Source organism: Arachis stenosperma, chromosome 5 (assembly GCF_014773155.1).
Source record: "Arachis stenosperma cultivar V10309 chromosome 5, arast.V10309.gnm1.PFL2, whole genome shotgun sequence".
Classification (NCBI taxonomy): domain Eukaryota; kingdom Viridiplantae; phylum Streptophyta; class Magnoliopsida; order Fabales; family Fabaceae; genus Arachis; species Arachis stenosperma.
Window position 1 is genome coordinate 140955803 of NC_080381.1, and position 15833 is coordinate 140971635.

Sequence of the window (15833 nt, forward strand, 5' to 3'; positions counted from 1 at the left end):
AATTCTAATAAAAAATATTGTTAAAATTAAAATAATATTTTTTTATTATTTAATAATAATTATTAAAAAATATTATTAAAAAATATTATTAAAATATAAAATAATATAATATTAATTTTAATAATATTATATAATTACTGTGAGTCTGTGACCACTAACCACCACAAACACAACTACATAAGAATACTGAATTTATCATATATATATCACATTTAATTCCTTTCATATCTCATGATGGTGAAAAATGTGTGTTAAGTGTATATATATATATATATATGAAACAAAATTTATATATATAAACTATCAACTAATAATAAAAATAAAACAAAAATAATAGCATATATAAATGGATTATTGCTATATAAAATTTTTTTTCTCTCTTTTCTTCCCTTGATAAAGAGAATTGCCTTTACATTGATTTGTTGCATAGTTAGTGTTACGTGCAAGCAATGCCAAGCATGCTAAGAAGAAGGTGTCACAATGACACAATGGATTATAAGAATGTTTTTAAATCTTAACAATAATAAAGAATAATAAACGATCAATTCAGCAACACTGTATTGGAAAAAACCCTTATTAGCGATGGGTCATGTATATCCAATGTGCAAGTTAAATCAATGCTTTTTGCAAAGACAAAATTCTTCCTTTTGAAAAATGACAAATTAAAATTTTGTCCAAATTTAGCTAGGGTATTTATCCTACAATTGAAAATACACTTAAAAGTAAAAAAGAAAAGATATCGTCAAAGTTTCAAATAAAAAAATAAATAAATTAATTAAAAGAAATTGTAATTTCACTGGTTTATTATGGGCCTATCCACAAATGTATCACCTCAGTAGCTAACTTTATTAAAAGCCTGTAGGTGGTTGTAGACGCAGTTGGATACTCGAAAACATAATCATAATTCATAAGAAGGACTTTTGAGTTTTAGGTGTCTTCTCTCTTACGTGCTACAGTATTTTTGGAATATGGATTGTATAATAATATTAATATACTAGCAGTTTTTTTTATTCTCTTTTTCAAGGCATCTATCCATCTTCGTATCTCAAGAGATGGAGTTGGCCTCTTGGTCACACATTACCAGATAGACTAAAACCATAGTATCATTATGGCCATTCATCTCTCCTTACCTTTTTTCAATACTGTATGATAATTTAGGAGGAATAATATTATAAAAATAATAAATTTAAAATTATTTTATTTAATTATGAATAAAAATACATTTAAATTTATCAAGTAATTTTTTAATATTATGTATTTCTTTTTTTTATTTAATTTTTTTTATATTTTTATTATTATTAAAAAAGTAAAATAAAAAATTATGAAAAGGAACGAAAAAAGAATAAAACAAAAAAAATATAATAAAGAATTTTAAAGAGTTTTGGTTGATTGTGTTAAAAAATAAGCACAAACAAAATTGAATGGTAAAAAATTTACTAAAAAATAATCCAAATGACATTTAGAATGACTCGAAATTGCTTAATGATGATGATATATAAACAAATTCGTCTTAAAATAAGCACAAACTAAGTTAATTTTAAAGAAAAACATATCCAAATCAATTTTAGATCAGAATCAATGTGGCAAAAATTCGATGATAACGACGATAACGACGACGATATGTATTAGAAGAAGATAATGACGATAATGATGATGATGATGGAGGAAAAGGATGAAAAGGAAGCTAGAGAAGAAATTATAATAAAAAAAGAAGGAGAAGAAGGAGGAGAAAGGATTTGTTTGGAAAGCTTTAAAGTAATTTTTTTGAACTTTTGACGTATGAATAGTAGTAGTATTAATATTTGGTCTAATTTTTAAAATCAAATGGCAGCTTTCTAAGAAGTTATTTAAAAATTTATAGAGAAGTAAAAATAAATGACTTTTCTTATAATACTATTACTTTTTATCACATTTTTATAAAATAAACACTTTTAAAACAAAAACCTAAATACAAAATAACTTATTTATAAGTTACTTTTAATATAGTCATTTATTATTTAAATTAATTAATTAAATTATTTACTCAAATTGGACCGAAGTGATATTAATAACGACGGTAACAGAATTAAAAAATAAAAAAAAAGAAAAAAATTATTAAATTAAAAATACTAAAATGATTGACCACATAAATTTCTCTAAAAATTTAGTTAATATATATTTTAAAGATGCGAGTTAAAATTATTAATAATAAAAAATTTTAAATATTTTATTTTAATAATATATAATAAATATATTAAAAATTTAAATTTTATAGCTTTTGTTATACATTTTTTTTAATTAATAATTTTGAAAATATTTCAAGTGCATCGAGAGTACTAGTGTTCAATTATTTTAACAGTTGATTTGAATTATAAAAAAATATAATATATATTAATTAAAATTAACGGTTAAAACAACTAGTGCACCGGTACTGTCCGATACAATTAAAATGTTTCCAATAGTTTTATTACTTCTTCTTAGGACACATGTTAAGGAAATTCAAAATATAAAATAGAAAGAGCGAGTCTTAAATAATCAAGTATAATTAGCAACTAGCTTAGTCGTACTAATTAATCATCGGTAATTCCCAAAATCCTTTTCATATCCTCCAATAATCTTAACCCCTTAAATATTACTACTAGTCTACTACTACTACTTATAGGTTTTTTTCAGAAATAAAAAAAAAATCATATTTTTTTAAACATTATTTTCAAACTTTAATTTCCTAAATACAAATTTTTAAAAAAATGGTATTTAAAAAAATATAATTTTTTTTTATTTCTAAAAAAAATCCACTACTTATATATCTCTCCCCCTACCCCCTCTCTCCCCTCTTCCTTGCTTTCTTTCTTGTCACACACCCGTTGCCTCTTACCCTTTTCAGTTTCAAAGAGAAACAAACAACCACCCCAACTTCGCAGGGTTCGTCTTGTAAGCATCCTTTTTTTTTTCTTTCATTTATGGTGTATTAGATCCTATACCATAAATCCATAATAATCATTCCATCACGAAGACGAAGAGTACGAGAAAAACAAAATTATTAATAATATTGCATACATACATACCATGTTATCTTAATCTTCTTCCTCTTTCTTATATCTTCAACGTGTAAAAATCATCATCTTCTTCTTCTTCTTTTTCTTCTTCTTCACTGTTTGATTCACTGCGCTTTTATGCAGAACAACGCATATTGATCAAAGAAAGATCCAAGCATGGGAGACAACAAAGTCGTGGACTTTTTCTCCCACAAGTTCCCAACCACCGCTCAGGTAAAAAGCTACTACTAAGTAAAAATTTTGAATATACATAATCATAAAAAAGCATCTTCCTTTTGCACACACAGGTAGTGGAAGAACTGAAGGAGCTGTGGGGCATGGCGTTGCCAATCACAGCCATGAACTTATTAGTGTTCGTTCGTGCCGTTGTTTCGGTTCTCTTCCTCGGAAGACTGGGCCCATTGGAGCTAGCAGGTGGAGCACTGTCCATAGGCTTTACCAACATAACAGGGTACTCTGTTCTGGTGGGCCTAGCAGCGGGCCTAGAGCCGGTGTGCTCGCAGGCCTACGGCAGCAAGAACTGGGAGCTTCTGTCTCTTTCTCTGCAGCGCATGGTGGTGATTCTCCTGATGGCAATAGTCCCCATAAGCCTTCTGTGGCTGAACCTGGAAGGGATCATGGTTTTCATGGGGCAAGACATAAGAATCACAAAAATGGCAGCGCTATACTGTTTCTACTCTCTGCCAGACCTTTTAACAAACACGTTGTTGCAGCCACTGAGAGTGTTCTTGAGGTCGCAGAAGGTGACGAAGCCAATGATGTACTGCTCGCTGGTGGCGGTGGTGTTCCACGTGCCGCTGAACTACGTGCTGGTGGTGGTGGTGGGGCTGGGGGTGCCGGGGGTGGCGATGGCGTCGGTGGTGACGAACCTGAACATGGTGGTGCTGATGGCGGTGTACGTGATAGTGTGGAGAAAGAAGGAGATGGTGATGAAGTGGGGAGGGATGAAGAAGATTCGAGGGCCTGGAGAGATGTGGGAGTTGATGAGAATGGCGGTGCCGAGTTGCTTGATGATATGTTTGGAGTGGTGGTGGTATGAGATTGTGACAGTGATGGCTGGCTATTTGGAGAATCCAACAGTTGCAGTGGCTGCCACTGGGATTCTCATTCAGACTACTAGCATGATGTACACTCTCCCTATGGCCCTTGCTGGCTGTGTTTCTGCCAGGGTACTTCTTTTTTGACCATGTCATTTCACATAATTAGTCATTAATATAAAATATATATTAAAAATAAATTAAAATCTTCTTATTTCATTTTATGATTGCGTCAACTACAGGGTCCCAGTTAGGTCACAAAACTACTTCTTGTAAGTGCATTTTCCACTTTAGTCTTGCATTCCAATCCCCGTAATACATTTCTGTTTCACCTCTTAATTTAACCATCATATCCACTACTCGCTTCTCTCAATTGCGATGGGACCCTTCAAACTTGTTCACATTTGCATTATTCATCACGTAACACATTGTTCAAAATGTTTCAAGTACTACAAGAATATAATGTTTTTGAAGTACTTAATAATTATTTTGCTTGCAATGAATGTAGGTTGGGAATGAGCTTGGAGCAGGCAGACCATACAAAGCAAAGCTAGCAGCCATTGTTGCCCTAGGATGTGCCTTTCTCATTGGCTTCATCAATGTCACATGGACTGTCATCCTTAAACAAAGGTGGGCCGGGCTTTTCACAACCGACGAGGCGGTTAAAGCCCTGGTTGCGTCGGTCATGCCAATTATGGGCTTGTGCGAGCTGGGTAATTGCCCACAGACCACGGGCTGTGGCATATTGCGTGGCACAGCCCGTCCGGTCATAGGGGCCCATGTCAATTTGGGATCCTTCTACATTGTGGGAACCCCTGTGGCTGTGAGCCTGGCATTTTGGTTTAAGATTGGGTTTAGTGGGCTTTGGTTTGGGCTTCTGTCGGCCCAAGCGGCGTGTGCCGTGTCAATCCTGTATGTTGTGATTGCAAAGACGGATTGGGAAGCTGAAGCCCTCAAGGCTGAGAAGCTCACAAGGGTGGTGGAGATTGGTCCATGCAATAATAATAGTAGCAATAGGAATGAGAATTACAATGAAGATTTTGAGAGAGAGAATGAAGAAAGCATGAGGTTGTTGGTGATTGGGAATGGGAACAAAGATGACATTTGTTGAAAAGATACCAATTATGAGGGATTGAGATTCTGTGTTTTTTTTTTCTTTTTTGTTGTCCCTAGTAGATTGGAGTTGGGGGGGCTTGTGAGTGGTGCCTGTAATTGTGGCTAGCACAGCTATGGTGGTCATCATTCATGCCTTTGCTTTCTTATCATTTTGAGGATAGGGGCTTTATCTATGCTTTTCTTTTTTTCCCTTCTGCCTTGCCCCAATTCTTCTCTTTACTTTTCATCTTTTAGAAAGGGTATTTGCTAGGGTAGGAACTCTCACTTTCTGATGTAACAACTGTTAATATATTTAACAACTTTAAAACTCTCTTATTTCTTTCTTTGCTTATATTATTTTTATTTCCGACTTTGAAAATTTTAAATATTATTATATTAATTATTTATATTATTGTATCAAGTTTCTAAGTAAGTGCTAATTTTAAAATAAAGGGGACGCATTTGAGGCAAGAAAGTGGGTTTTGCTTTAATTTGTTGTTGGTGAGAAGTGAATGGAGATAGAGTTTAGAAGTGAGGATCCGGCATCTGACATATTGAAGATATTTAGATATAAATAAGGCTGAGTCTATGGTTGAATAGTGTGAGGAGATCAAACACAGAGCAGCTTTTTAATTTACATATTAATACTCTTATAAGTTATATACTTATTATATATATAGTTTCATCATTTTTATATTTAAAATATCTTATGTAAATTGAAATGGGATAACTTTTTTCATTCTATATAAAATATCCTGATTTTCTAAAGTAGTATATTTTGTTTTTTATGTTTCACTTTATTTAATTATGGTTACTTTAGGGTTGTTTCATGAAAGATGATAGATCATCAATCCTGGTAGTTTGACTAGTTTCACAAAGAAATTTATTTTTTTATAAATTTTTTTTGATATTATGTTATGAAATCACTGATGGTAAAAACTTAAACTAATGGGAGAATACAATATTAATAGTTATATCTCTAACAATTTTTATATTGATGCCATTTTCAAGTTGATAAAAAAATTTTATAATTGTATTTTGTATAATAGAAATATTTTTAAATTGAGAATAATATTATCAATTTTGAAGTAATAATATCTACTCTCCTCTAATGTGAACTTGTAAATGACAAGGGACAAAATTGATTTGTGTATGTGTGTAGACATTTAAGTTAAATTATGGGTCTATAACAAAAGTTTATTCTTTTAAGAAATAACGAATTAAAATAATTTACATTGCTCTATGTTGATAATATATAAAATTTTCGACTCATAAAAAGAGAAAAGGTCTACGTTTCATACTTATAAGATATCAACAGAAGATTACAAAAAACAAAACAATCAAAACACTAACACTAAAAAGATTTTCAAAATCTTTACTACTAATCTCTGATGAAACTTATTCAGCTGGAATTGATATCGTCATTCATGTTCACAAATGATACATAGCTTCTTATTAATAGACTTTGATATATATATATATATATATATATATATATATATATATATATATATATATATAAAATAATTTTTATGTGGTCGATGGCATATCTACAAGTGTGTCATACTGCCATGTGTGTGGTTTAAAGGTATTTGTCATTTTCAAAACTGTAAGTGTTCGTACATAATTTTAGTTGGCTTCTGAGGTTTTTGTTGGAGCTATATCTTCAAGGACAATGTCAATGTCGTTTTATATATCATTATCATAGATATGTGCTTTTGCATGCGCAAGGTTTTTTAATTTTAAGGGAATTCGAGAATTGGAATTTGCAAATTATATAAATGTTTGGTGCGTTAGACTTTATTTGTCTGTAGCATGTCATGTTTTCATGTGCTTCCTTCACTTTTTTCATCACTGCAGTTTGGATCTTTGCAATACGTCCAACTTCACTTGAGAATATGTTTCATCGTACTCCAATACATCCACCCAAATTTGTGTATGTTAACAACTTTATTTTTGCACCAACAAACTATAATTCAAATGATATAATCTCTCCGTATTTATGTAAAAGTGCAGGTTCGAGTCTCATTTTTAATTTTGGTAAAAAAAAAGGAAAAACTATTAAAAGAATCTTATTTGTGCATGCACGATGAAAATTCAAATGTAGTCTACTTCATATAAAGTTGACTAAATTTTCATTTAACGACTCTTAATTATCAACTTCACGTGACGTCGACTGTAGCTGAGTTTATAATTTTAGAGGGGTAATTTTATATCATTGCATATATTCTTTTGCTTAGGATAATAATGGGTAAGCTTGAATGTGTGTATTATTGGTAGTACAATTGTTCATATTGATAGGACATCAATAATTCATTAAAATCATTCAATAATTACAGTACCTTAAAAGACAATTTTTATGCAGGGTATGTTCCCTTAATATAAAGTTAGAAAGCATAAGGCTAATATCAATTCTGCACGACACTTTTATATTGTAACACATTAACATACACTTTTGTTATTCCTTTCGCATTCTCTTTCTTCTATTTCTAATAATGCTTGATTTGTTTTAAAGCTATTAAATCTTGACACTTAACATGGTGGGAAAGAATGTTAATTAAGAAATATACTGTTTAATTTGAATTAGTAAAAATCATAATCAAAATAAGCAAGCATCACCCGCATGTACTGCATGAATGACCCACAACTTTGAATTGAAAATTTGGTTGGGTTTGAAGGAGACAATGTGCAAATAACATGACAATACAACTTAAGACCCGGAACCATTGAATGAGACAGAGGACAGGTTTATAAGATTTCAAATCTTCCCTTTCTGAATTTAGCTTTCACTATCTTTTATTTCACAATTTTGCTGCTTCAACTTTATTTCGTAAATTGGAGATCATAATCATGCTTTGCCGCCCACAACATTATTCATCCCTATCTAGTTTTACCATCCAACCTTTAATTTGGTTGCTTGTTAATGGTTATCACTCTTCCTCGCACTTTATCATCAATTGGTCTGTTATTTTCATGAATAAGTATAAAAAATCAAAATTTAACTAATTAATCATTTTATTGTTATATATATTTTTTTATTTTTAATTTTTTAAATATAAAAATTTAGAATATATATTTTATTATTTAAAATTTAAGATAAAAAATAATTTAAAAAATTAGGTAATATTAACCAAAAAAATTGACTCTATAATTAAATTATATTTTCATTTACATATCTATCTTTTTTGTTTAAATATATAGATCTAATCTCACCCTTTTATTTATTTTATTAATGAATAATACTACACATCTACAGTTTTTTATGAATTAAGTCTAATCAATTTAAACAATAAGATTTAGAGTAATCTTATCTATAATTGATTTTGGTTGATGTTAGACTAATTTAATTGGACTTAAGTACCTATGTCCTATAAAGTATAATTCGTTTACTCTTTGTATTTTATTTAGTTCAAGATAAATATGTAATGAAATAAGAATATATATTAAAATATTCTTAGTTATTAAAAAATGTTATAATTTCAAACTTTTTTTTTTCAAAACTTTTAGTTTTTTGGGACTCTACTTAGTTCTTTCAGTATTTGAAAACAAACGCTACTTAAAATTTGTAGTACCTTCATTTAGTAAAATTAAATTAAAAATAAATTTCAATAAGCACAAACACATAAATGCATTTATTTATGAAGTTGTATTAGATTTTTTAATTTTGATAAGCATATGCCACCTTTAGAAAGCTCTATCTTAAAACTTGATTTGGTAAAATTTTTTAGAAATGTGTTTGTACTTCTTAAAAGTCTAAACTTCTCATTTTGCATTTGTTAGATAAAAAAGATCATGTACTTATGTTGGTAACCTTTAAAAGATAGAGAAATTTTTTAAAACATCTAAAGTAGGACATTTCAAAGATAACTTGTACTTATCAAATTAAAAATTTAATATAGCCTATACATTAATTAATATTAATATTTAATTTTTATATTAATATTTATTATAGTACTTTTAATTTTAAAAATTATTTTACCAACGTACTTATTGTTATTATGTTTATTAAAAATTATTTTTAATTTAATTTATCAAATATAAATGCTATAAATTTTAAAAAAATACATTTTTAAAAGTATCCTTATCTTTAAAGAGAGTGTATAGTCTTTTCGATTTATTAATTATAAACGAAAAGTTTGTATTTTAAAAAAGTACCACATTTTTTTAAAAAATTTTATCAAAACAAATCTAAGAGAAGATATTAAGAATTTTATAATATTCTTAACTATTCTCCTAATAAAATCTTAAAAAATGAACAAAAATTTAAATATATTTTTGTTGCCAAAAAGTAAGAACATATGCTTTGTACTCTGGTCCCTAATAAGACCTTGTTTACATTAAATATTCTCAGCTAATATAATTTGCTATAACAATAATAATAAGAGAAAGTCTAGAAGGTCAGTAATTTTTATATTTTGTGGTCAGCACTTAATCATAAAAAAAAAGTAAGTAATTTTTTATTATTAGATATAATCTCACATCATTAAAAACATAAATGATGGCCAATTAATAGTTATAAAATACAAAAGTTATTGACTCCTAACACTCTTCTAATAATAATATCGGTCCCCCTTCACCCAAAAAATTATATAGAAATCTACATAGAACGTTCGCTCTAATGCAAATTAGCAAATAAATTATAAATGTGTTGAGAGTTTTATTATCTCATTTTCAATGTATGCATGGATGACATGAGATCATCAAAGTCATATATTAAATTTGGCTTCAATTATAGTCCCGAAAGCAGTTAATTACACTACATATACAAGTTTGAAATTAAACTGAAGAAAATGATTACGTGTAGATTTTGTTTGAGGGGTAGTAGCTATTGATTCCTATCTGATGATGAGTCATGAGTCATTGAGTGATGAGGAGCATATATGGCAGTGGGAAAGTGGTACTTGTGACCTTTCCAGGTAATAGCAAAAGGAGTGGTTAGGGATGAGCACTCATCACAGAATAATGTATCGCATCTTTTTCAACTTTACAGATGGACATTTTCAGTCACTGACGTATGTATCATCATTCATCAACTGTCTCCTCTTTTATTTTATATTTCACTTTTTTTAATTACATTTTCTATAAAATAATTTCATCTACCTACGTACATAGTTACATACTAGCCTCACAACTTTATACATACAAAGATAAGGAATCACAAATGACAATAGGTCTCTAGGTAGGAGAGAATTCATACTCCGGTTTTCATCTCGTTATGGATTTCTATTTTTATTTTATGGTGCATGCTATGGTGTCTATATATATTTATCTAATTTATTAAAATGAGATAAAATTTAATATTTAAATTAAAAAATATAAAAGTAAATAATTTTTTAATATTTAAAACTTACTATAAAAGGTAACTTCGACAATTTCGACACCAAAATTATAGACATTATAGAATTGATCTTATTTTATTTTTTTGTGGGAACAGATATATATTTTTTGTTTTTGATATTAAAGTAATAATGGTGTTTTTTTTAAATGTGAACTGATAGGATGTTATTTTTAAATGTAGAACTGTTTAATTAGAAAAGCAGAAATTATACCATCTGATTTATGAAAGGTACAGAAATTGGACCGTTCGATTTGTAAGAATTACAGAAATTGAACCATTCAATTTGTGAGAGATACAGAAATTAGACCAAGAGATTTCTATTAAAAAAATTAAAAAAGTTGAAATATAAAAATTAGATCCTTCGATTTATGTCCTTTACACACTTTTAAAAATAACTCAAAATTATAATATTAGGGTATATTACTACTTTTAATTCCAGAAAAAAAATCATAGATATATACGAATATCCGTAGATATTAAATTTTAATTTTTTTAATAATATTAATACAACCAATTATATATAATTCAATCAAATATATCAAATTAAATATAATTTAAATATAAATTTAATATAATAATATACACATAAAATTTTTAACACATAAATTAAAATTACTTTACACAACTTATATATAAATATTTAAATAAAATTTTTTTGCAAACATTTTGTAGGTCTTATAGGACGAGTATCTCAATCTTCGTCTTTGTCATCATTGTCATCATTTATTCACATAGACAGATTTTTATTTCATGAAAATTTTAAAGATTCTGTTAATCTTTCCGTCGGAAATAATCTCCACAGATATCGTTGGATGCGGATTTTTTTAGCATCCTTAGTCACCAATAATTATTCCTTTCTTTGCTCCAATAGGTGATGAATGAGCATAAATTCAATGTCATTTTTTGCCGCGTATTTGTCATATCGAGGGAATATAGATATATATGGCAACATCAGCTATATAATAATTATATATGCTAGCTAGCTTGTTGTGTAGTGAATTAGTGATCTGTGCAAATAAAATGAACTAGTGATAGTGTAAAAGAGGAAGAAAATATAAGATTATAGGGGATATAGATAGCACATAATATATGGTGTGTTATGTGAATGATCTTGTAATATCTGATTCGATTAGGATGCTCTTTTAATTAGTTAGTGCGCAGCACTGCACTAGTGAATGAACCATCTTTAATTTTATGCAATCATTATCAAAATGCACCAATATGGAAAAAAATAGCCATGTGTACCAAGGAATAACGAAGGCTTGATATACAACACGACAAATTGAAGGGTCATTTTCTTATAAGTTGCTCTCTCATGAAACCACTTTAGAAAGAAAACAAGCTTAGTGTTACTGGTTTTTGGTGGGTTCTCACCTTTTGGTTCAGAACAAATCAGGTGGAGATTTCCTCACTCTTCAATCATCATCTAGATTTTTTAGTTACAGCATATCTTTGCTTAAAATTGCAAGGTGTTGAATATTGAAAATTAAAATACAACTTTTATGGTAATGTATGAAAAAAGCATTTAAGTTAGGTTCTATATTTCTATTTTATTGTATCTTTGTTGATAACAATGCTGTAAGTATGGGTGTTGGAAGTTATTCAAGTGTGATAATCATATAGGTCATTATAGGTGTTTACTTTTTTTAATTATTATTTATTCGGTTGTTATGCTCTAAACTCTTCCTGAGAGCATTATTCAACAGAAGGAACATTATAAATGGACATTACTATTCTGAAACCTATTGATGATGATGTTGGTGGAATATGACTAGCTATATTCATGCGCATGTCATTATGTTAAGGGAAACTAACTCCACAAGATCAAGGAGATACCAAGTACAATGCATTTAGGCAGGACAAAATCCCCCTAGTACAACAGGTTCTATCAATGAATTCAACCTTGAACTCATTAATGAACATAGATTGTGAAGAGGTGTATATGAAGTATAAACTATTTCTTCATTGGACATTTTTACCCCAAAATCTTCACATCATCTCCACTATGAAAATTAACTTGGTAATAACTTCTATCTAGTAAGCTTAGGATTGAAGGTTAGTAATAACAATAGTGAGTCTTTTCTCACTATATAGTTACTTTTAATAAGCATTTTAAATTTTATTTTACAGATAGTAAGTATCAAGCATTCTGCATACATTCATTTCTTTTTTTTTTCACCATATAAAGAATTTGTTGTTGACTAATGGATTGTTGCATGTATAAGGCGGAATTCGAACCTCTTACTCTTGCTAATGAGTTAAGCACTAGACCAACCCAACTTGGTTCATTTACTTTTTTTTTTTTAATTGGTAAACAGCTTTTTGCACAGAGACGCGTTTTGGGGCCTGAACCATATGAAATTGGAAACTCTATCCTCTCACAAGATAAGTCATCTTGGGCATGGTTCAGATCACAGCCCAAATCGATGCAAACTTCTGGGCTTTATTTCTTCTTGGGTTGGACAACTACACTTGCGACATTGATCGTGTTAGCAGGTGGGAGCGGTTTTCAGGAACATTACATTTGAAATTTGATAGCACGATTACACCAAACCACATCCAGTGTCATGTCATCTATGTGAAATACTCAAATACATCACCTGATTTCCCTAAGTAAGACATTGAAGTAGGAGAAAAAATGTTATCAGCAAGAATTGGATGCAAATTCCAAGTAATAGAATCTCCACTCTCCGGTACTGGCCATGCAATGATCCTATCCTTCCTTCATGACAGCTATTAGCAGAGCAAGTTTCCTTACAAGAATGGACATTTTAGCAAAAGTTACTTCCAATACACTTTGAATCATTTTTACCAACATTTACTTTTTCTTTTCTGAAACAAAAAACAACCTATTTTCCCAATTTTTAGCCCATAAATATACTCCTTCCTTTTACCACTGTTTCAATATGCAATATGCAATATGCTATCAACATGAGAGAGAGCATCTATAACCTTCAAACTATATAGATCAAATAAGTGCAGCAACTAGTAACTAGAACCAAAACCACTAAAGCTAGCCGAAACAGTTAATTCAAGGACCAAGGGCACAACAAGCATCCACCGAAGCCGAACTCAATACATTCCATATATAAGCATACAAAACAATAAGATATTAGAACTTTGAATCTTGAAAACTTATAACAGGGACAGATCAAGGTACAGCGGTAGGCAAAAGCTACCTGCAATTTGCTAGTTGCTAGAAACAGATTGAATCTTCACTAAACAGGGTTGTTCTTCCTAGGTAATAACCTTCCCTCTGCTCTTAGAAGATCTTGATCGCTGTACAGAACTCTCAACATCTTTATTTTGACCTCTTATTTGTAATCTTCTAGAAGCTTCTGATGGATTTCTCTCCCTAAACTTCTGAGTTGACCTCCCAGCTGATCTTTCTCTCTTAGAATCTCTCACAGGCTTCACTCGCCCTACTACTCTGCCCCAACTACTCTGTGCAGTTTTAAAGTTAACTCTTCGAGGCTGTTCTTCTTCATCATCCTCAGAATTATCCTCGCCCTCAAAGGCATCCGCTTCAGCTTCAGACGACTCATCCCTGTCCCCTCTGATCTCCCTGTCATCCTCTCCTGCTCCACCCTCTTCAAGGTCCTTGTCATTCGACTCGTCCTGGTTGATTTTCCCTAGCACCACCTTAACATCTTTCCCATCTTCCTTAATAGTAGTGTTCATAAGGTGAATATACTGGCTCCTCAAATCCATAAATGGGTGGCGTTCGGCCAACGATCCCCTTTTGTAACCTTCCCTCAAAACCACTGTTTGAGTACCAATTTTACTAGATAGATAGAAAATACCAGGATGCTGAAGCAGCGCCCTCTTAAACCTCGACCTCAAACCCAACCAGTCTCCAAGGATCAAAAGATTGTCCTTCTCAGTCTTCTTAGGAACCAAAACTTGAAGAATCTCATGCAAAACACCAACTACCCATCTATCGGATTCGTCACTAGAAGCTGATAGATGAGCTGCATTCTCATAAGGAGAGACATAAGGCAGCTTCTGCCATTGACTCAACCACCTCTGATAACTCCTATCCATCTCAAACCCAGTCGAAAACTGCACCGGAAACTCAAAATCACTCCCTTTCTTCTTATTCTTCTTCTCCATAACCGAAACTGCCAATTCATTGCTCCAACAAACCAACTCCAAAACCCTGTCATTGAACATAGCCGTTAGACAGAGAAGCGGTAAGCATTGGTTAGTTACAAGTTAGTTATGATCAATACCTGTCATCATCGTTTCGAAATGCACGGAATTTTTCTTGGACGACACGGAAGTAATCAGGGAACTCGGGAATAACGCCGTGAAGATAATCGTGAGGAAGACCGAGGTCCCATTTGAGGTGTTCGATGATTGAGAGAGGGATCTTATGGATTCTGGAGATCATCAAGAGCTTCAAGAGGCGGTTGGCGATCTGTTCCTTGTAACCATCGCTTTGGTACAGGAGCTGCTCGTTGGAATCGATCGAGAGGGCCTGCGGGGTGAGGCAGATGTGCGGGGCGTTGAGGGCGGCGGCGACGGGGAGGAATTCATGGAAAACGGAGGGGTATTTTCGGGTGAATTCGACGGGGCGAAATGGTAATTGAAGGGATTCTTTGTTTTGGGTAATGATGGAGATGGGAAGGGATTTGGAGGGTTCGCGTTTGATGAGATTCTTGAGGCTGATGAGTGGCTTCAGGTGCTTCTCTCTCTCGACGGCGTGGTCGAGGCCACGGTCGCGGACGGTCTTGAAGGTGCCTTCGAATAGGGTTCTGAGGTGGTTGAGGTTGTTGTACTGTTTGCGTGGTGGCTGTTGGCGGCGATTGGAGCTGGAGAAGAGGATGATCCACCGCATTGTCATGCTTTCTATCAACTGGAAAGTGCTTCGGCAGTTTCCACTGAGCTCAGCTCTGCTGAACAGGGTTTTGACACTCAGCTTCGGTTCAGTTTAGGGTTTTACAAAATTATTACTAGTTGTAGTCTTTAAAATTAATACATTATTACCAAATTTTACCTTTTTAATTTATGAAAATAGGATTGAACCAAATTACATTCTTTTTTGTTAAACGAATAACAATTTATGTATTAAAGATTTTGTCAACAATAAAATTAATTTGTAACTCCCAAAAAAAGGTTGATTGTTTAAAAAGGTAATGTAAAGTAAGATAAAATTAGAGAAAATAATATAGATAAAGTAACTAAACTTTTTCTCAATTATGATTTAATCATTTAAGTTTAATTAAAACTCATTTATCACGAAAGTCATATAATACTTCAAGTTATACCGTGTATACATAACTCGAAAAGTTTTTATAATTCAAAATTTCATTCAAAATAACATAC

General features: G+C 31.2%; 2 protein-coding genes across 3 annotated transcripts; one reads left to right on the forward strand and one right to left on the reverse strand.

Moving 5' to 3' along the window:
* Positions 1 to 2821: 2821 nt before the first annotated feature.
* On the forward strand, positions 2822 to 5503 carry LOC130980167 (protein DETOXIFICATION 54). Of its 2 annotated transcripts, none has more exons than XM_057903814.1 (4): positions 2822 to 2910; positions 3159 to 3248; positions 3323 to 4204; positions 4581 to 5503. In XM_057903814.1, the coding sequence occupies exons 2-4, from the start codon at positions 3192 to 3194 to the stop codon at positions 5181 to 5183; spliced, it is 1542 nt and encodes a 513-aa protein (XP_057759797.1). In that variant the 5' UTR covers positions 2822 to 2910; positions 3159 to 3191; the 3' UTR covers positions 5184 to 5503. The 2 variants fall into 2 exon arrangements, with proteins under 2 accessions (XP_057759797.1, XP_057759798.1); XM_057903815.1 differs by having other exon boundaries at positions 2832 to 2901.
* A 7914-nt stretch (positions 5504 to 13417) lies between these two features.
* LOC130980168 (protein WHAT'S THIS FACTOR 9, mitochondrial) lies at positions 13418 to 15419 on the reverse strand. Its single transcript, XM_057903816.1, has 2 exons — positions 14738 to 15419; positions 13418 to 14664 (listed from the first exon to the last, which is right to left on the reverse strand). Exons 1-2 carry the CDS (start codon positions 15349 to 15351, stop codon positions 13743 to 13745), a joined length of 1536 nt encoding a protein of 511 aa, XP_057759799.1. The 5' UTR covers positions 15352 to 15419; the 3' UTR covers positions 13418 to 13742.
* Between the last annotated feature and the right edge of the window lie 414 nt (positions 15420 to 15833).

Bases quoted from the DNA above. Each gene is read 5' to 3' on its own strand.
- LOC130980167 (XM_057903814.1), top strand. From the start codon at position 3,192: ATGGGAGACAACAAAGTCGTGGACTTTTTCTCCCACAAGTTCCCAACC. The intron at 3,249-3,322 runs GTAAAAAGCTAC...TTGCACACACAG, and splicing joins AGTTCCCAACCACCGCTCAG to GTAGTGGAAGAACTGAAGGA. The intron at 4,205-4,580 runs GTACTTCTTTTT...CAATGAATGTAG, and splicing joins CTGGCTGTGTTTCTGCCAGG to GTTGGGAATGAGCTTGGAGC.
- LOC130980168 (XM_057903816.1), bottom strand. From the start codon at position 15,351: ATGACAATGCGGTGGATCATCCTCTTCTCCAGCTCCAATCGCCGCCAA. The intron at 14,665-14,737 runs GTATTGATCATA...GTTCAATGACAG, and splicing joins TTTCGAAACGATGATGACAG to GGTTTTGGAGTTGGTTTGTT.